The sequence below is a fragment of the Aythya ferina genome (genome assembly GCF_964211825.1).
Source record: "Aythya ferina genome assembly, chromosome: 1".
Lineage (NCBI taxonomy): Eukaryota > Metazoa > Chordata > Aves > Anseriformes > Anatidae > Aythya > Aythya ferina.
Genome location: NC_140296.1, coordinates 77,348,092 through 77,370,353, shown reverse-complemented (window position 1 = coordinate 77,370,353; position 22,262 = coordinate 77,348,092). Strand labels below are relative to the sequence as shown.

The 22,262-nt window shown below is 37.0% G+C and overlaps 1 protein-coding gene across 7 annotated transcripts in view; it reads left to right on the top strand.

Moving 5' to 3' along the window:
- Positions 1-22,262, top strand: part of ARHGAP6 (Rho GTPase activating protein 6) — a 312,132-nt gene that overhangs the window by 282,891 nt on the left and 6,979 nt on the right. For all 7 annotated transcript variants that reach the window (XM_084507617.1, XM_084507616.1, XM_084507620.1 and 4 more), the window contains 6 exons: positions 477-672; positions 3,464-3,519; positions 6,819-6,969; positions 8,046-8,194; positions 11,412-11,591; positions 17,079-17,176. In XM_084507617.1, the coding sequence (XP_084363743.1) occupies positions 477-672; positions 3,464-3,519; positions 6,819-6,969; positions 8,046-8,194; positions 11,412-11,591; positions 17,079-17,176 (830 nt within the window). The remainder of the gene's footprint in view (positions 1-476; positions 673-3,463; positions 3,520-6,818; positions 6,970-8,045; positions 8,195-11,411; positions 11,592-17,078; positions 17,177-22,262) is intronic.

The window sequence follows — 22,262 nt, the reverse complement described above, 5'->3', positions numbered from 1 at the left end:
AACTACTAATAATTAGCCAACTATATGTGATGTTTGTGTAATTTTCACTGATACAATTGCCCAAAATATGGAAGAAATAGGGAATCAGGTTTAAAAATATATATATACCTTCATGCACATAAACACCGTATGGCTGAATTGTATGTGCAAACCCTGACTCATCCTTGTCCTGGAGTATAGCCAGTCTTCTACAATAACAAAAAAGTGTGCCAAATGAATGTAAAGCATTTATTTTTTTTAGTGTCTAATTTGTATTTCTTGTGGTTTGGTAATAATAGCATTGTTACTGTCCTGATTTTTCCATCCATTACAGTGGTATTAGAACTTGACTATTTTATGAAAGCAGCATAACAAAGTGTATATTTATATTAGTTCATTTAAAATAGGGAGACATTTTTTTTTCTTTGTCAGATGAAGTAATGTGGCCTTTAGGTTTCTCCAGCCATATTGATTGTCCATGCATGTGTATTTTACAGGGTGCAATGTCTGTGGACTCTATTACTGATCTTGATGACAACCAGTCACGGTTGTTAGAAGCTCTCCAGCTCTCTTTGCCAGCAGAAGCCCAGAGCAAGAAAGAAAAAGCAAGAGATAAGAAACTAAGCCTGAACCCAATTTACAGGCAGGTTCCCCGGCTTGTAGATAGTTGCTGCCAGCACTTGGAAAAACATGGTAAGAATATCTCATTTTCCCATGAGTGGCAGATGTATTTTTACTATAGTATAAATAAACTTGTATTTTGAGAAACAAGTGTATACTTAAAATTGCAAGGACATCTTTGAAAGTCAGACACTTTCCCTCTTATTTTGCCTCTTGCTAAAGATCCTGTCTCACAAGTAATTACTTAGAAGACAATTTCCTCCCAAACAGAAGACCTGTGTTATAAGTTTGCAAACTGGCCTGTTCAGCATGAAGGAAAAAACTTTCTTGGAAGTCATTCATCCAGTAATGGAGTGCTCAGCTCTGCAAGAATGAATCTTTACACCCCACAGATTTACTCATACAGTGAGAATGAAAGCCTGAAATGTGCAATCCAGTCATTCTTACCAGCCAGTGGATCTGAAGATACAAAAGCTACATGAACAGTTTATGCTACAGTGCAAGACTTAGCTAGAAACAACATTTGAAAATAGAGGTTTAGAGAAATAAAATAATCCCACACTAAATTATATTAAGCTCCAAGAAGCATTTTCCTGTTCACTACAAGGCTTTCAGGCTGCCTACTCTGTCCCTGGCTTGAGTCCTACTGATCAGCCTCAGGCTCAGTCCTGCTCTCTCTGAAGAGAATTATAAAATTGTGCCAATATTCTTCTTGTGTCTTCATGATCATTCAGATGCAAACCTCCCACCAGCTTTCTGTAATGCAGAAACAATAGTTAATCAAGGTATCTGTTCAACATCTTTCCCAATGTATCTTTGTCTTGTTAAGATTTTTCATGAGAATTGAAATAACTTGGCCACAGGAAGACAGACTTATCACATGACCAGATGATAAACAAACCATTAAGTACTGGTGACTGCAACACCAAATGATGCATTTGATGCCTAATGTGACCAGAAAGAAGTCATTTACTGACTCTGAATGAAAAGCTTTTGCAGATGAGGGACTGCAATTTAGACAACAATACTAAGCTTTTACAGTACATAATTGAAAACCATGTTGCTTACAAATATATAAAGGAAAATGATGAAAGCAAGTCATTGTTAGCCTTTTACAGAGAGGAAATATCATGGTTGACAAATACAGGGATCATTAAGTTTAAGATGAATGACTTTCATGCCTTTTAGTAAGGTTAGCTGAGTTCAGAGAACATTAAACTGTCTGACTCAGCAAAAAGAGACATCCAGCTGAGGTTCCTTTGGATACTGTGATTTAATGTCACTTAAACGTTAGTGATGAAGTGCTTAATCCTCTTAACCCACTGAAATAACGAAGATACTTTCCTATGCAACACTTTTTTACTAAAATGCTTGCTTTATATTAAAAGTTCCTTTTAAATAAAACTTAGGACGTTTCTTTGTGCATTTTCTAAGAGTACACTGTGGTACCCAATAACACAATAATCAGAGATAATTTGGAGCAAATACTGGTGTTCTTCAATTTTCAGTTTAATCCACCTAAGTATCTGTGGATTACAGAAATATATGATTTTAAAAAATAAAAGATTAGTTTTCTTTAGCCATAAAGGCCCTTGGCCTAGTTCTTCTTCCCTGCTGTCCCTGGGATCAGGTCCCAGAGTCATAAAGGTTTGACTTCCTTCAAGCCCTTGAGTAAAACAAATGCTGCATGTTTGTGCAGGAACAAGCTTCCAGTTTTTGCTCAATATGAGTATCTCCATCTCAGATGATTCCCTGCCATGGGAACCATCACTCCCAGATGGTTCCAGGGTTTACTAAATTCGTTCTGTGTTGTTCTATCAATTCAACTTTCTGTTAACTGAAGACAGAAGAATATTTGAAGAGGGGTGCCATGTTAAGACTAAAAGCTAAAAGGCAGAATCCAACCTGATTTTTTTTCTGATGAGAATCTGCAACTCCACATACTGTGGAGCTACACATCTCCAGCAAGTAGTGTAGCCTCATGGCTGTTATGGGGGGGGACAACATTTGCTTTACAAGGCTATTTTACATTTCCTGTATGTCAGTAAAGAAGATGAATATTTCTGAGTAGCCTTTGTTAGACCATACATTTTTCAAAGCTTTAGACGATCTCATCCTTTTTGAAAATGATGTCTAGCTCTATAAAATGATCCTATATACACAGCTGTTCGAGCCTCTAAGATTTCCACTTACACTCTAATTGCTAAAGACTGTGGCACCTCTAAGATGATTTTTAATCTCAAGTATTTCAGTTGCTGTTACTTGATGATATGTATCCATTCATCAACCACATATTATTTATTTGATATTCCAGTAGTATCTACAAGGATAGAAGAAGGTTTGAACTGATTTCTCTTGGAATAGCAGGCAACAACTTATTTACATCTCTTTGAAGGAAAACTTCGTATTGGTAGGCACTATACAGCCAGCTGGTAAAACCAAACACCATCTGCTTCCCAAATCCAAAGACACAGTTCAGTGTTCAAGTATTTAGATATTTTATTGCCCGTTTCCTTCGATGGCAGTCCTGGAAGGGCCGGCTCTAAACACTGAGCCATGTCTTACTGTCAGCATTACCTCTGTCCCTCACACAATAGTAGTGGCACTAAGAAGATGGCATCAAGAGAAATGTCACAGAGATGCCATTTGCAAGCTTGGTAAACTACACTGTATCGCTACTTGTTCCAGGGATTTTGTCTCAGTGTGGTAAGTGTAACCTTGTAAAGAAATAAGTTGTGGGTTTTTTATCCTCTTTTTTTCTTACTCTTTTAAGAACACACATAACCCAGATTGCTTTGACTCAATGCAATTTTCAGCAGAAAATCATACAATAAAACAGTTGTCTGATGTGCTCTACTTGCAGGTCTCCAGACAGTAGGAATATTCAGAGTTGGAAGTTCAAAAAAGAGAGTAAGACAGGTGAGTAGATATGGATATTCTTTTCCCTCATCAGGTATGGTACAAATAACCTTACTGCTTTCCATTAGGTGATTTCTTCCCAGTCCTTCACCCAGTGAACTTCAGACTTCCTGTGTTAGTGACTTTATTATATTTTTTGATAGCTCATAACAGGCCATTTTTAGTCTTCTTTAACACTTGGTGAAATCCTTCTCAGGATCTCAACAGATTAACAATCACTGTATGTTTTGCTCCATTGAAGTAGCAAAGGGTTGGATATCCAAATAGCCTACCGTGATGAAATTTTCCAAAGGTTTCATTGTCAGGAAAAAGAAATCTTGGCTGCTTGTTCATCTCAGAAACAGCAGCAGCTCCCAAAGTAAACCAAAACTATAAATCTTTTTCAGAAAACTTACAGTATGAAGAAATATGAAAGTACAGAACAATCTCTTTGACCCTCAGATTGCTGTTCCCAAACATCACCTTTCTTTTACCCGTTCCACTTTAAGGTCAGAGCAGACCCATCCAATTCCTAGTCTCAGCCAAATGTTGAAAAAACAAAGATGGTGTACGGTTAGGTTCCATAGACAAAGTCAGAAGTGGGTGTTTCCTCAGCCTAGCTCTTGCATTGTTATTCCCAGAAGCTGGGAATACATGTTGAATTAGAACTGTGGACAATAGTGCTTAATGGTTGTATGATGCTTAGAGAGAAGACAAAAAGTTGTGGTAAAATACCCCTGCTAGGAACTTTAAGACCAAAAAGACAAAATAGAAAAGAGCAAAAGAAAGCTTGGCTGCATCTAATCCCAGGAATAATGGTTCTGTGATGCAAAAATATACGACATAATGATTGGCTTTCTTTGGAGAGTTATGATGAATAGATAAACTGTCTTGATTCTGGCTGGCAGAACAGTATAACCTGCTGATTAGTAGTTTACCCTCTACCAGTTAATACTGCTGTGTGGATGATATACCACGAAGCTGAAAACACTCATGGTCTGCAGACACAGTTGTTTCAAAACTATTGAAAAGTAAGCTGCCTCTAATATGCCTTACAAGTTTTGATGTCAAAACATTTATTATTCAGGGATGAGTACAATTGCATCACACCTCTGGGAGAAAGCAGGGAGCTTATATCATTTGCTTGTAACCTAAGCCTTACTTCAAACATAACTAACCTTCACCAGTTTTTCTTTTACTCTGTTTTCAAAAGCTAAGGAAACCAAGAGATTTGGGTATTTATGTATTCTATTACAGAGACTAATTTATTGAATTAGATGAACTAATTTATTTTATTAAACAACATGGATGCATCAGCTTGGCCCTTGCAGCTACAATAATAAATGCTGTCAACATGAACACATGGGAAAGTCTGGATTCAGTTAAAATTCCATTCATTTTCTGAACCATGGAAAGCCAAACCCAATACTCAGATTTTGGTGTGCTTTCGCAGCTGTTCATTAGTTTTTCTTGTACAGAAAGCAGGCATAGTTTTGTTTCCCTTCCTCCTCCAGTTAGAAAATGTCCTATTTCAACTGTAGTCTGTTGCCATAAATACATAAATAAATGAGTGCATGTGCCAGCAGATTTTTTTATTGGTGAGCAGGAAGGGAAAATCTAGAACGTGTCTATTACAAACCACCTTAGAGCTTTTTCACATTTAGTGGAGTGTAGGACCGAGGCTCCTGAGCTGGTGCTGAATCAAAGTCTGGTATACCCGGGTGCCAGGTATTAGTTTGTGCCCAGAAACCATACAGTTACATGGGCAGAGCATAACTGCTGAGCTTAGGGAGGGCAGGCCTCTACACTAGTCTGGGTGCCTGGAGGACAGCTCTGCTGGTGAAGCTGCCAGACCCCAAGGCTGAAGAGCGGCATGGCTGGAGCTGTGCTTTCCTGTCCCACTCCCAGCAGGGATGTCCCCAGTTCTCACGTGTCCAGTGGATACAGTAGCTCACTGGGTGTACTTTCCAAAAGTCTGCAAATATTCACTGTGAAGGAAGTCTGAGAGACCTACGGTTGACATGGAAACGTACTGCTTTTTAACCATTGTGATACCTGGGCCTGAAACGTGGCTGTGTTCCACCAATGATTATTTGATATTGTGCTAATTAGGAAAATCCATTTAGGCCTCTAAAGATAATGGATCAGAAGTGCTCTATATTCAAGGCTATACTAGCAATTCGTGATTCAGACAGCTATTTGGGAAGTTCAAATTCTTGGTGCAGTGCTGATTGATTTCCTCAGTTGCCTTGGGGCAGTATCTGTGGGGATAATCTTCTGGATAGAAGTAATTTGTGGTGCTCCACAGTGATGTTCCATGTTTGCCATCAGTCTGAAGAGCAGACATGATCTGAGAATTAAATCCCCAAGTCAGTACTGGAAAATATTTGGCTACAAAACAGTGGGCAAAAACATAATGATGAATAAAGAAAAAATTCTGGTCTTCATACTGTTATTATTCATATTAATAAAGACTAATTTAATAACAATAATAACCTTAATAAATTAGAAAGGAGGCTCTATTTTTTATAGAATGCCTTTCATGCTCATTATGATGGCACAAATTATGTAGAAATACGGGGATTTTCTACCTTCTCTACCTATTCTACATACACACACAACATAGATTTGCCTGTAATCAAGATTTTCCTCAGATTATCACACATAGTTTGCTTGTGATGTACCTTCTTTCTTCCTTTTTGAAGTGCATTTAGTAATCCTGGTAAGGCAAGCTGATATCTCAAAAAGTGCATTTAGTAATCCTGGTAAGGCAAGCTGATATCTCAAATTTCCTTGTGTTTAGTAAGATTTATAATTATTCCCTGAAAGAATATATTATGACACCTCATAGTATTAGCAAAGATATGAAGTATTCCCAGGAAATAGTTTTAAAAGATCTTGACTCTTCAAAAAGAACAAAAGAGTAAAGGATGGAGCTCTCAATCTGAAGAAAGTATTCTGCTATGGGTGGTGGGAAGTCTCTTCAGAAAGTCAGGCATCTATATTTTCGAAAGGCATATTGGATGTGGGAGAGGGATTTCTTCTGCCTCTGGGAAGTTTGATGCCTTTGACTTACACACAGTTTTGTCTGGGGACTGTAGCTAGAAAAAAAAAAAAAAAAAAAGCAATACCTCATAAAGGTATTAGCGTGGTGTTTGTTATCTCCCTAATAATGATCACTTAGAAGTGAATTATATATTCAGCCTTACCAAAAAACATTTCTGCAATCTGGAAAATGAAAATGGTCACATCTTAAAAGATCTTCTATGCTGGAATATGCTAGTTAAGTGACTAAGATTTTGTGTCATTATTTTTTTCAGTTACGTGAAGAGTTTGACCGAGGCATAGATGTCGTGCTGGACGAAGAGCACAGCATTCATGATGTTGCTGCTTTATTAAAGGAATTTCTGCGTGATATGCCTGACCCGCTTCTCACTAGAGAACTTTATACACCTTTCATCAACACACTCTGTGAGCTCTGAAGCATCTTGATTTACTGATTTTTGATAAGCTTGTTTGAATTCTATAATCTCTACTAACTGTATTTTGTTTTCTGTGCATTTAATACTCTAACCTTGATTTACTTCAAATATTTATATATATATTTATATTTATAATTTTCTGGTGACTTTCCTTGGTTTTCATGCTGTATTAATCCAGAGAACTAGAACACAGATTTCACATATATCTATTAATACCTATTTTTACGTTGGTATATATGATAGAATTAATGTTCCTGGTATCTCAGCACTGTGAATGCTCTTAGCTTTTGTTGCTATTCACTGATCAAAATTATGGTCTGGCTTCAAAAGCCTAGCTTCAAAAGTTCAAGTTTCATGGTAGTTAATGGCTCTCAGAACATTGTCACAAATGTATTGGCTTATGCTAAAACCTGGGTCCAGTCTCTCAAAGAGTTGGGAAAATGTAAAGTTTGACCATTCAGGCTTGAACTGCTGCTTGGTATGTTCTTCAGCTTCTTTCTAGCCCTCATGTCTGAGATCCTGACTTTATCTCACCTTTGTCTCTGGCTACCATTGCATTTTAGGTGGTTGAAGTGTAGAATGTCCTAAACATTTCTATCTGCTTTTCCAGTTTCCCAGACTCTGTAAGATGTGAAATTGTGAAAAAAAAAGAAAAAAAAAATTATAATGGCCAAAGCATAAACTTTACTGGAACGCTTCCAAAGGGTGCCCTGTAAACCCATAACTATACCAAAATGAATGTAATAAGTAGAAAATTACACATAATTTTTGTGTTGAGTGGCAGTGATGGAGTACGCAGCATGGATTTTGCTCTCATAGGCTGGGAGAAGAGCCTATGAACCTATAAGCAAAATGTTGACCAACCAAAGCAAAAATCCCATAAGAATATTGTTATGCTTTTGGTATTTCCTTGAAGTGTTTTCTCTTTTTCTTCTGATGTTACGAGGAAAATTATCATTAAACAAAGCTATTCTTATGCCTTCCTTTGGGCTGGGAACAGTATATTTGTTCTGATTTTAGGTTAGTTGGAGTACTTTTCTTAGAATGTATTTTTTCCCCTCTTAGTATTAGAGCCAGATGAACAGCTAAGCACCTTACAGCTTCTCATTTATCTCCTACCTCCCTGTAACTGCGATACCCTACACCGACTGCTGCAGTTCCTCTCCACAGTGGCTGGCCACGCAGAAGACACCACAGACAAAGATGGCCAAGAGGTAAGTTCCAAACACTCATGTCCTTTGACTTTGCTTAATTACGGGTCTCAAAAGAGATCTTTAAGGCTGTGAAATAACCATGTGACGTACCCCTGAAAGATGAGGGAGATTTTTTATTCTTGTCCACACATTTGACATTTAGTTTTTTACTACATTCTTAGGGCTGCATGAGTTTAATTTTTATATGACTTAATCAGTAGGGCATCTAGCACTTTCTCTGGGAGATGCACAACATTATAGGCCTTGTTGTTAAGAATATTTAATGTTGTCCATCCTTTTTCCACCTTTGTTTTTTCCTGTTACATTCTATGGAAAAAATACTGCCCACTTCTCCATAGAAAAGTGTCAGGCATTCAAGAGTGTGCTTTTTCATTCTTTTTTCATTCTCTGCTTTTTGCTTTCTTATATGACCTTTGAACATAGTTAAATTCTTTTTCCTCTTAGTTTCCTTGTGTGAATTGTGTAGTGAAGAATAAAAAAATGAAGGACGGGTGCACTTCTAACTGTTAGACCTAATCACCAGTTGGAGTCAAGGTCCATCGTTGCCTGTTCTCATAATGGCCTCCCTACTGTTGCATTCTGGAACAAATTCAGTAGAGAGACTGTACTGCACCCAACCCCAGTGACAAGAATACCCATAGCTGCATTGCTTAGGTGTACTGAGCGTTGACGTGTGCATCTAAGACAGTCACACTACAGAAGATCTGAAAATCCAGGTTTCCCATTTTCTCCCGGGAAAATGTTTGAACTAGTGGACTGCTCTGCAAAAGGCAGCAACTCTGTTTTTTTTGATTGAGAAGGATGCAGTCAGACACTTCTTGACAAAATTGTCCCAGTTTTTCTGTGGGAGGGACTTCCTTGTCCTGTGATCTGTAGCAGAGAGGTTCTGAGGTTACTTCTGAGATGCTGCTGAAACACCTGGAGAAGAGTCTTCCAAATGGAAAACTGCTGACTTTTTTGGACTCTTTTTGGACTTGGTTGCTATTCAAGGATAGGCACTCTGAGTTTTGCTGAATTTCTGCCTGAAGCCCTAACTTCAAATGTGCTACATGTGACTTCAGGACCTTTTTCAGTTTAAATCCCTTTCAAATGCTGTTATTTTTGTCTTCAGCAATAAGCTGATAAACAACTAAACCACTATAATGAAAGGCATTGGAAAAGAGCAGCCTGTAACAGTTTTACTGTACTTAAAAACATAGTGCATATAAGCTGGCTAAGGTCTTGGTCCCTTTGGTCCAGCAAAGAGTTCTCTCTCAGTTGAGGAACGTACCTGAGAGGATCTTATTGCAGGACTGATGCTGCTTAAGAGAGTGGGCTTGGCAAAACAGTTGTAGTGAAGGAATTTTCATTCCCCTTAAGAGTACATCAGCTCTGCTACAGGTATTGCAAGGCAAATTTATGAAAGTCACCTTGGCAGTATTGTAAGCATCAAGAATATTACATGCAATTGGATATCTTTTATAGACAATAGAGTATTTTATTCATAATTACTTAAGCTATTCATTAATAATTAAGTGAATAAAGACATACAGGGCAAAAGATTGTATTTTGCTATCAGTGGAAAGAAGACGTGTGAGCTTTGGCACACAGGCTCTTCTCCATGATGTCTTTCGAAAGCCCTTCTCTCATGAAGATGAAGACAGATGATGAACTTTATTAAAATGACTCATCCAGCTTATTTCAGTTGATATGTTTACATCACTTTTTAAGGGATGTCCCGAGACTGCCCTTTAGAGAAGACTCACTGTTTGTACAGACAGCCTGCACATGCTGATCCAGGCAGAGCCAGAGGCTACCCCTGGCTCTCTCAAGACACCATGTGCCCACGCATCCTTGGTGGATCACTACTCTGATCACCCAAAAAACAGCTGGGTGCATGGTGGTGTGCAATAGGGGGTGTTTAAGCACAGTCATGCTGGAAAAATTACTAACATGTTTGTTATGACTGTCCACCATGCACCTACTTGGTGCAGATGTCTTTGCAAGATTAAGTAGTGATAAAAGGAAAAGGTTTTATTTTATTTTTTATTTATTTTTAACTATCAGCTCTGTGCTAAAGCTGAGCTTTAGTTGTTTCGTTTTGCTTAAAAAAAAAAAAGGTATAGTGAGTAGACAGTTGTAAATTCAACTGGAATGTTCAGTAGATGCCATATTATAAAAAAATAAAAATATTGCTTTGAAAGGATTAATTTTGTCCCACTCATTTCTTGAAATGCTATTTTCTGCCTCTTTTTGTGCCTCATTCTGACCTTTTTAAAATTAATTTGTTCAGATATAGCTGAAAAAAAATAACTCATATGATATTGTTTGTTCTTTGAAAAAAGCCTCATGATTTACTGGTTCAGCTATCAAAATTCACTCGCAGTCTTATATAGTCAAACTGCTGGCATCATCTTCTGCATTCCCAGAATGGCAACCAAGTGGAGATACAGAGAGAAAGCACATGACCCCTGTCTTTTGCTCTGTTATATGAATAGAATGGGAAAAAAGTAGTCTACTCGCAAATCTGCCATGAAAATATTGATTTAATAACCTCTATGACATGTTTTTCATATAGTTGCTGTCTACTGTAGTACTTGTTCCTAGCTTTCTACTTCCTCCAAAACCAGGTTACTCTTGCTTCTTTAGACACAGAGTTGTAGATGCAGAAGAAAGTAAAAAACAAAAACAGAAAAAAGTAAATATTCAGTGTGTTCTCAGAAACAAGCAAAAAATCAGGAAAATAGTAATAAAAATAATGAGCATGTTTCTCAAGTACCCAAACTGTTTAACTTTTTAAACTTGGAAAAGTTGGCTTTTCTTCACTGTATCTGTTTCATATCATGATTGCCAGTTGAAAAAACTAACAATTCGTAGTATTGGGTCTTAAGAGACAGTAACAAGGTAAGAAAGTGAAGCAGGAGGCAGTATCTCCAAGTTCAGATGAAGTACACCACTGCTGACCTGCCAGGGAATTAAAGCAGGCAGCACTTTCACCTTCTTCTCCAGTCCATTTGAAAATTTGTCAAGAAAATCCACAGTGCTTGTTGTGGAGATGTCCAAACAAAGTGTTTCCACATTTCTGAAAATGGTTAAATTTTTGACTAGCACTTGCTTTTGGTTTTGATGAATGAACCATCTGTCAAATGTTTTGTCTGCATGTATTTGTGTATATACATAAATCTCTGGATACATTAGATCCTGGGAGACCCCACCTCCTTTCTATTCTGTTTTCTAGATTACTGGGAACAAAATGACATCACTTAACCTGGCTACGATCTTTGGCCCTAACCTGTTGCACAAGCAGAAATCTACAGACAAAGAATTCACAGTTCAGAGTTCAGCTCGAGCTGAAGAGAGTACTGCTATCATAGCTGTTGTACAAAAGATGATTGAAAACTACGAAGCCCTTTTTATGGTAGGTGGATGTTTCCTTCTGTGACTTCTAGGCATTTTTAAGTTAAATGAGGAAATACCTGGTTGGCATTAAAATAGACAAGGATTAAATAAACTGTGGAAACAACATTCAATTAAGCTCGACTAGTATTAGTAAACAAAATAGTCTTCCATCAAGGCAAATGCTTTGCAGAAAGCAATAATACTGAAAATTTGTACTTATACCTTTCCAGGAACTGTTTCTATGTCAGTGAGAATATTATCTTACTTAATTATCTTCCTCTGTATGTAAATGAAATGATGGAATTGTTTATTCAATCGTATGCTAAATAATACATTATTATTGCTCATTAGTTTTCAAGACAAGACTGAAAATGACCTTTCATCTCACAGGTTTAGAAGTCAGGGAGCTAATTTTTCTGCAGGGATAAGAGATCCTTGGTTAATTTAAGGAACAACTTCCCTTACCAAAGATTTTCTTGTTGGTCACATGGAGAGGAAGGACAAAGCTTTTTTATTTGTCAGTGGGATAAGAGGAGTAATGCATAAATGTGTGCTGTTCTTGAGTACTTCTCTGTTCACTTGCTGAAGCAAGGAGGTTCTTCATAGAAGGGATGGTGACCTTGGACTTCAACATGTTTTGGCCAAATAATTCCTACATACTGTTGCCTACTGAAGATTCAGCTTAGTTAAATTACACTGGTAAAGCCTAGCAGCGACCTGGTCAGTTCATTCTCTGACCTTATCTTTTTTTCTGTCTATGAAATCATAGTTCAGTTTTGCGTGATTTGTGCCTGAGGCAGAGCCCTAGTTCAGGATATCGGAAGCCAGTCAGACCTAGTGGTGGGCACCACCCTGTCTTCACTTTAGTAGACATAAATATCTTAACAAAAAAAGATTACTTGGAAAGTTGAAAACAGTTTTGTTTGTTGTGTCTTGAAACTAAGCAGCGCTGTATATACTGAGGAGATTTGTTTCCAGCACAGGAGGAGGAATACTCTGGAAGACTTCCTTTAGTGTTTCAGCAAAGCTGGGTGCTAGATACAGCATTGGTGGGAGATGATGGACAAGACTGGATTGTGGGAATGTGGGAGTGGTGGACACATGGTACTGTAAGGAGAAGGTGTCTACCAGATTTCAACAGGGATGAAAGCATGACAAAGCAATGACGAGCACCGTCTATTGATCTTATCCTGAGATTAATTTCTTTGTGGTTTTCTCATCTTTTCTTTAACACTGTATTGCCTTTCATTACATCCTTTGCTTTATTTTTATTCTTGTTCTAGTTAGGTGCTCTCTCTCTCTCTTCCTCTGTCTCCTCTTTCCACCACTTCAACCCCCTACCCAGTTTGGGGAAACTTTAGGTGCTAGTTTTACTTCCACAGCACAAAAAGAAAGTGACAGAACTGCACTCTTGTGAGCAGTTCTGCTGGCCCAGAGCGTGGATGGCACTAACAAGGTTAAAATAATATTTGAATAAGAATACTTGCAATACTAGAAACATACATGTACTTACTGTTATTTCTCTTTAAGAACACTTCACAGCACAGTGACATCTCAGCACATCGTACTTCAAGCTCATGTCCAGACTTTCAGTGTGGAAAGAGTGGGGTCTAGGATAAGACTAACCTACATATGGTCTCCTTTCATTTTGACAAATTTATTCCCTTACCTCATCAATGCTTGCATTTTTCGCTGAAGATTAAACGCAATGATGGAAGAAAAAGAGAAGTTCTCTTTCGTTTTCTAGAGCAGTTTTTCAGATTGTGGAGAGAGATTAAAACCAGATTTAAAAATAAAAGGCTATCTGCATGTGAGAGAGAGGCAAACCTGTCTCAGATACTCTCCTGAAAGCTGAAATACACTGATGTGAAATTACAGAAGTGCCTAACAGATGAGCATCTCTGAGTGCTTTTACTCTTCCCATTACCATAGTTTAACAAACAACCTGGCAAGTTCTGCCTGTTTTCTGGACTAATGTCTAGACTTGCATGTGATATTTGATTTGTAGGATTGTGTCAAATTGCTCATGGTTGCATTTTTATAAAACTTCTATGAGAGTTTGCTGTCAACTTTTCATGTTAGCATGAAAAAATTGGGCAGCACAGGGAGACTTTTTGCATTCTGAAGATTAAGCCCAGAGCATCCTTTGGTAATTGATGCATGGAAAGGAAAAAGACCTGTACATTACATTGTACTGGGACTCCAATCATTTGAAATCAGGCAGCAAGCAGTTCATCTTCCAAACCCACAGGAGTGGAGCCAAACCAGGAGTGTTGTTTATACCTGACATTTGTGCTACTTAAAAAGAGAAACATCTGGACTTGAGGATCCAGCTACAGCCATAACATATAGCATATTGATGCCAAGGTGGTTTTGTGCTTTTTTTTTTTTTTTTTTTCTTCTTTCTGTTGTATATGGGGAAGTTATAAAACTCCAGTTGACTTCAGCATTAAAACTGAAGCACCATTTGTGAAAGAAAACATAGGAATACAGCACATGCTATGTAGTTCATATCAGAATGACTCTGACTTTCAGTGAAATGCTCTGTTTTTCAGAACAACTTGGGATTATCAAGGTCTGTTTTTATTCCTAAAGCAATTACCATTAACATCACTAATATGCAAACGTGAATTCAGCATAAAAGATGCTGACCTTGCTGTTAAGTCCGTGATGTTAAGGTCCTTAATATCCAATTCCTATCAATTTCAGTGAGTCTCAGGGATGCATAAGTCCATATTGTGGAACTGCTTTTTGCTAGTCTCTGAACAATGCCCAGAAATTGGATTCAGGGAGACTGAACACGACCACACTTTGCCTTATTGGCTTTAGCTGGGCATGAAGGATGAATTTATGCATTTAGCAGCTCAGTCATGCATTTATATCATCCAGTACCCAAATCCATCTCTGCTGCAAAGAAAAGTGTCTAACATAGTGTCTGAAATTTATTGTTTTTATTGTTAGAGGCTACTATGGCCTCCCCACTGAGGAGGCAGTCATATAGCCTCTCTGTGCCAACTCAGTAGACAGGGATGGCATGGCACAAAGCAAAGACTACAAAGGTTCCTTCACCCTTCTGTGTCTCAGTAGCTGTGATACCCAACCTTAGAATCTCAGAATATCTCTGATTGTACAGGACATCTGAGAGCGCCCAAGCCCACTGATCAGTCCAGGTATGTGATCAGCAGGTGCAAAAACTGTTATTTCAGCAGAGCCTTGCTTTCCCATGTGTACTTACCCTTGTCCATGAATTTCAGGTTCTCATCCATCTACTCAGACATAATTGCCAGTTAAGCAGTTATTTCAATAAAAATTATTTCAGCTCTGTAACATCTTCTGAAGATACCTATTTAGTAATTCTCTACAAATTTAAATTAACACTTACATGCATATCATTTCTACACTTGCAAGTCAGTTAACCAAATAGATTTAAGTTGCTTCACAGGAGGAAACCCAAAACCAAACAACTAGCAAAGGAGACCATCGGTACAAATCCAGTTAAAGGATCATAGATTGGTGTGCCCCCATTCACACAGATAAAAGTCCTATAACTTGATTAAGTGTTAAGTTTGGGTTTTGTACATTCTTTCAGTGTGTTGGAACTTTTTTCAGTTTTATTTTTATGAAATGAAAGACTGCTTGTAAGTCATGGAAAATATATTTCTATTTTTTCTGACAAAGTCAGTAAATTATTACATGTATAGCAACTTGATACTAAGGTGAATAGTAACTTTGCCCCCAGATTTTATCTGGAGTGAAATCTACTGTATGGAAATGCTATCTGAACAGACAAGTCACAGGGCACCAGGTTTCCAAAAATGTGTTCCTATAAAAAGAACATAATGTATTTAAAGACCATAATACCAATGGCCATCAGTAAGAAATTTCTCTATCTTAGAGGTCAAACATATCTTTTTTTTAAAGAAATAGTCATAGTCACACAAATTTTTCATAGATGTTTTGGATCAATTTGACGTAAAGGATGCATATCTTCATTTATTTTCAAATTATTATTTTTTTTAAAGTAATTTGCCTTCTTTGTAATGTAATTCCCTAAATACCTCCCAAACCAAGGCATTCCCCCAGGGAATCTATTACTAATTCTATTCCTATTTTCCAGTAAATGTCGGGGAGAATAAATGGCCCATGCGGTGTGACCTGAAGGTCAAAAGATAAAGGCTCTGACAAATTGCATCCAGAAGCAGATTGCACAAGTGATGACCCCTTGCTGAGATTGTCTTACCTCCAGTTCCATCCGTCATGAGTGAACCTGAGCTGTTCGCTCAGGTTTCTCAGATGGTTTCATCCATTTGAGTGTTGTGATGGGTGAGCTAAATGTTCGACTGTGATGTGGACAAATTCTCTCAAAGATTGATTGCATTATAAAATGCAACTGGAAGTACAAAGTTTACTTGGGAAGATTTTGGAGTGCCACCTCCCCAGGAGATGTTATATCCTTCAACAGCTGAAGGTTTCAAATGTTTTGAAGGTTTGTCTTCATATAAAGTGCACTAGAGGGAGTTTGCAAATAAGAAAGCCAAACTCCAGAGGAAGATGGCACAGCTTCTGGCTGAGTGTTGCTATTATCCAAAGTCCAGAGTGGCTGGAGATCCAACAGGACCTACTTGTTAACCTGAGTAGTGAACAGATAAACTTTGTAATTTAAGCAATTTTACATCAGACAGGCAGATTCATTATAACTATCCATACTGTATTTCCCAAGTACAGAATAGCTATGATAGTTTCTACGTATAACTGTAGTAGTATGGTATAAGAGGGATAGACGCTCTCATTTTCCTGTGACATAAGTACCACTAAAGATCTATCAGTGGAATGAAAATGCATGAACTGCTCAAGTTCCAATAGGCCCTAAGCAGATTTTAAATGTGTCTCGATCCCAGGATTTGGCCATACAGATATCTGAACATTACATGTTTTTAAGACTTAATTTAGAAAAATGTTGACCTTAAGCAGCTGTCTCTGAAATAAAACAATGGAAGAACTTCAGAGACAGAGCAGTCACCGTGAAATTTCCATATTACAGGGGCATAGATAAGCCAAATACCATGGAATATATGAAGAAACATTCTCCTTCCTCTGTAATTACATCTCATGTTGTTTCTAGAACAAGAGAAGTATAGTTGCTTGGAATTTAAATGTATGAATATCCCTAGATTTTTGAATGGAGTTAGAAGATAAGGACCTTGAATTGGGGTTTTTGAGATTACAATACATAAGTAATTGCACTCTTGTTATCAGATGTAATACCCAACTGGGTACTAGTAGGATTTTCAACAGTAATCAGCATTTGACTTCGTACAAAGCGATCTTCAGTCCTACTGCATCTGTTACATGAAACTTCTCATTTAAGTGGAAGTGTCTGAATATTTATTTTAATATACTCTCTGTAAATGTAACTGTACTTGATCTTTTAGTTTCAGCATAGTACAAAAATTAATGTATTTAAAAGTTATTAATCTCCAATTAAGTATTTTTGTTGTCTTCATAGGTTTCCCCTGACCTACAAAATGAAGTTCTTATTAGCCTATTAGAGACTGACCCAGATGTTGTGGACTATTTGTTGAGGAGGAAAGCTTCCCAGTCATCGTGAGTAATCTGTTTTTTCATCATCCCTGTTTCTGCTGGGAATTTCTATCTCCCACTGGAAGCATTCAAAAGGTTGTAGTTTTCCACAGCTTTTATGCACTGTCTACAGTGGAGTAGAAATATCTTCCCCATTAAACAGACTCTGCCAAAGAAATTATGACTCTTGTACAATGTTTTCTAAAGACAAACCTTGTTTCACGATTCAAAGCAAAGATTGCATTTTTAACTATTAACTGACACTATTAACTGACAGGATGTATACTAGTAATCAGCTGGTTCATGTCTTGGGTTTGTTGTAGTCTTCAGTAACAGGAGGCTTGTATTACGGTATCCTTGAAACACACCCTAGAGTGCCTTAACACGGTCATGGCTAGCCGTTTGGCCAGTTTGTTGTTCTTTTCCTATTGTATACACTTGTGACCTAGGTAGGGCATTGTAAACAAGTCAACTGCTGCAGCAGTGGATGTATGGAAACTCTTTGAGTATGATTTAATTGTATGCTTTGTGAAACATGAAGAGAAAAAAATCATACCAGTCACTATGATTATGTTGCAGTTATGTTACATAACATCTTCTAACTTTGTGTATGGTTTATGTATGCCTACACCCGTGTGCCTTAATGCTGTGACTTTGTACATTTGGATTAACAGGACTCCTGGCTTTCTCAAGGGACACACATTCATTGCCTTTATTCTAGTGAATCCCAATATGCCAGACCCTAAAATTACAAAATTTGACCAGCTTGTTTTAAGTAACTTTTAAGAGGTTTCCTAGACTCTAAGCTCTCTGGGACAGATTGAGCTTTGTCTTCCTGTGTGTGTGTGTGTGGAAAGTGCCTAGTGCATTCAGAATATAGTTAAAATTGAATTTGTACAGTCAGCTATGATTTTTTTTTTCTCTCCCTCTGAACATTGTACTGTTGGAGGTAATAGTGTGCTTAGCTTTGAAGGAGAATGTATTGAAAGAAATAGTACAATTAATACATGAGGGAAAAAGGCTTCTTTATAACATGCAGAATATATTGTGTTGTGAAGGATGTTAGTTTAGCCACATGAATACATAACATGCAGTAGCAAATTATCACATATCATCTGATCTGTGATAATTGTCTGTGTGTGTTTCCTTAGTGTACTACAGTTAAGAAATAATTTCAGTTAGTTTGTCTGACTGACATCAACTAACCATGTATATATTTGATTCACAAGAAATGCCAGATAATTAGTTATTAATTGTCTTTTACACTTGTTTCACACTTGCCATGGTCTAAGGCAACAGTTAGGAGAGGCACTGAAAATCATGTCACATATGGTAATAATATGGTACTCTCTAGAGACTTTTCTTTAAGCTCTTAGTTTGAAATGATCATATTTGTGACACAAGCCTATAAAAAAATTAATGATGGATTTCACTGTCTGTAATAGAAAGACATAAAATTGTATCTCACGTGGATTCACAAGCTAATTGAGCATAAATTTACATCACAAATCATTGTGGATAAAACAGGTTATTGTTAGATCCAGTTTCCTTTAAGTTAATTGACCTTTCCATTAGCTTCCTTACTTTTCAGTCAATATGCACACCTACAGGAGAAAATAGATCTTTTGTGCAAAGCTGGTCACAACTGACAAAAGGGTTTTGTAAGAAAAGGTTACTAAACCAAATAGGAGCATTATGGCTACACTAGTACCAATTTATTGTGTTTTCAGTAATTGGCAGATGAGGCATGAGATAGGAAAAGCTTGCTATCTCTCATTTGTCTTCTACTCTGGTATCATGTAAGCTATTTATTCTTAATGTTAATGAAATATGTTTTCACTGTGATTGCAACTTCTTGGTTAAGATATTCCAGGCTATTAGAGTGAATGTTGCTTAGTGTTATCGCTTGAAGTGTGATGCTCTTAAGAGATTAATCTTTTTCAGGATGTAATATCAGTTTTGAGGATACATATTTGCTAGTTATTTTTCCTGTAGGAAGTGTGAGAAAGCAGAAAACAAGGAGATATTTGTCTTGATTTCATAACAATGAGCTTCCAAAATATGTCCGTACAACTCCTGAAATTTCCTTGACTATATACTCAAGAGCACATTCCAAATTTGGACCCATGGAACAGAAAACTTTAGATATTCTTGAGAGAATCTTCATCATAAAAGCTGGTTGGCTGCATAACACAGTGTGTGGAATCAATTTCAAGACTTTAATGTTATATTTCTTGCACTGAAGGTCCTGCTTCTGCAAATGCCCTTGCATCTCTGCTTTTGATGTTACTGCAAATGCTTTCTTGGTTCTAATCTAATAGAAAACAATCTCTTTTCCTCCTCAAAGGAGGACAAATCAGTTGTTCCTCATATTTCAGTTCTCTTAAGAGTTGAGCATCATGAATTGATGTGTCAGGGAGTTTATGGAAGTTGGTCGTGGTAAAGCACTAATTACCAGTGGCTGCAATTATGAAGTCTGCTTTTGTGGATGACTTTCCCAATGTTTTTGTATGTTGGCTTGATGACAATGGAATTTGAAGTTTCCAGCTGTAAGATGAAGCATCTTTAAACTAACACAAAAATAAAATGTTTCTTATGACTATTTATTGCTTATCATGGTTAATAGATAGAATAAATGTGTTTTAGAGTTATTTTAGGTACAGAGTGATACAGAGTAGTTTTAGAGTAAATGTGTTTTAAATTTGTGCAATTTTCGAGTGCTTTTTATAGCAACGATAGGTTTGGGTTGCTCACCCAAACTTGTGGCACCCAAGATGAGGCCATACAGTAGTTTTTAATTTTCATATTATTATTTTTTTTTAAATTTCCATACTAGTTTCTATAATAGTTTTTAATTTTCCAGTATGTTTAAACACAGAGGCTTCCTGAATCATTGAGTACTCTATCCTGTTACAGTAGCAACCACATCATAATCCTGCAATAATCTGTTTTGTTGGTGGCACTTCCAATATATATGGAAATTGCTACTTCATGCTGCCAAGCCATCAAACTGTGTATGATTTGCCTCTTATAAGAAATAATTGTTTTTCTTCTCAGAAACTTTAAGTTGTAGCAGAAAAGTATTTCTGCCAAAACTAAAATGGGATTTCTGGTTTTGATGGCCTTGATGCCAATGGAAAAGTAGGAATGTCCTCAGTAGAAGTAATTATTGTTATTAACATTTTTGCAAGTCACCCATGCTTGTAGACTCTGGTGGATGACAAATTCAGAAGGATGCCAGTTAAAAACTCCTTAACAGCATAGTCAATTTTTGTTTTGGAATCTGAAATAGTAGTTTTGAACCAGTGCTGTGTAAGTTCTTTCTGCAGCTTTCAAACCTTTTAGTCAGATGCATGCACCTAACCACTTATTAAATCTTTTCCATAATGTAGTTCAAAACCTGTAGAAAATATTTCACTTGCCTTCCCATTTCTCACCTTTAGTAACACACAATTTTCTATTATTCTTAATGGGACTCATAATCTGCCCTTATTCATAGGCTGCATATAGGTATGTATCCTAAGCAGTATTTACATTTGCCTCTATATTTATTTTTTCCCCAACATATAGGTAGACAGTCTCACAATTATCTAGGAGAAGACTAATTAATATCTCTTTGATAATTAACTGAAACTGTAAACAAATCAGATGCAAAATTTTTGTTTTAAGGAACATATGGAGATTTATGTTTTATTTGGAAAGCTGCAAGCCAAAGACTTTTGTTCCTAAATATCATCTTAAGGTTATGTATGTAAAGCAAATGTATGAGATCAATTTCCAGCTGTATAGTATTTAATCCATTTTGATGGTTTCTTAGAGTAAGATTAGCAGAGTCTACAGGAATTTTCTTTAAGACTTTTTTTCTAAAGAAATTTGAAAATTATATTAGATGTAAATAATTGCATGGGTTTACTAGCAGAAATAGTAAATGAGGTTAGAAACTTGAATGTTCGGACGTTTCCAAAAACTTGACAGTTTCCATTTAAGTAAATTTTTATCAGGAGCTCTGTCTTGAGACAAGCTAGACTATAAGAGATCATTCAAGGTAAGACATTTAATCAGTGTTTCACAAAGATCAAGTTTTTGTTCCCACATTCTTTCATTTGCATTTCTTTCCCCTCCTTCCTTGTGTTACCTTGCCATGGCTAAATGGTCCAATACCTCCTTTGCCCTGTGCAACATAGTTAGGTTCTGGTCCTGTAAAGATTTACATGAGATAAGCCTCACTGGTGCCAGTGTAAGTGTTAAGCAAATCTGTATGGTAATAGGATGAGGTTTAGATCACACTCAGTCTAGAAAGCTGGAAAGAAAGACTTTTGGTCACAGGAAATCTGCAGATACCAACAGTTTTCCCCTTTCCTCTCAGATCTTTCTGACTCTCTTAAAATTCCTTGAGACATTGCTTAAATGCATGTCATTTTACCTCACACTCACTGCTTAAGTGTTTTGTTGTTGTGTTGGTTTTGTTGGTTTTGGTTGTGTGGTTTTGTTTTGTTTTGTTTTGTTTTTTAAGAACTTAAGGAAAAGGGAAAAAGAAAGAAAGAAAGAAGTGTTTTAGTTTGTTATAACATTTTACAAATTTAAAATCCAGTTTAAATACTGTGGCTTCAGTTTGTGACTGTAGATTAATTCACCCTGTGCTCGTCTTCATCTGGGAAGCTGAGATGGGAAGTTACATAACTGAGGCATGATTTACAATTAGTTTTAATGACTCTCCAACATTACCATGCCAGCCATGCTGTTCCCAGGGGACAGTGCCTGGGACAGTGCTGCTTAGCTAAATGGCAACTCTGGTTTTGTGAGTTGGCCCCAGTTACGGTTCAGGATCAGTTCAGTGGTGGTTTTCTTGCTGGGAGATAACTAGGAGACAACATTATTAATTCAATCCTAATGTTTTATGGTTCCTTTTACACTGAAGGGGAAAAAAAAATATATTGAAAAACAGAACAGAATAATCATGATGTTGAGTGTATATATTTTATGTTTTGGGACACAGCACTTGTAAGTCAATAAGGGGAAAAAAAAAAACACTGCTTCAAAGTGGTATTAAGTTTTGTCAGTATCTGTGTATTAATCTTTAGTCTGCTGTGGCTAGCCTGTCTTACCACTG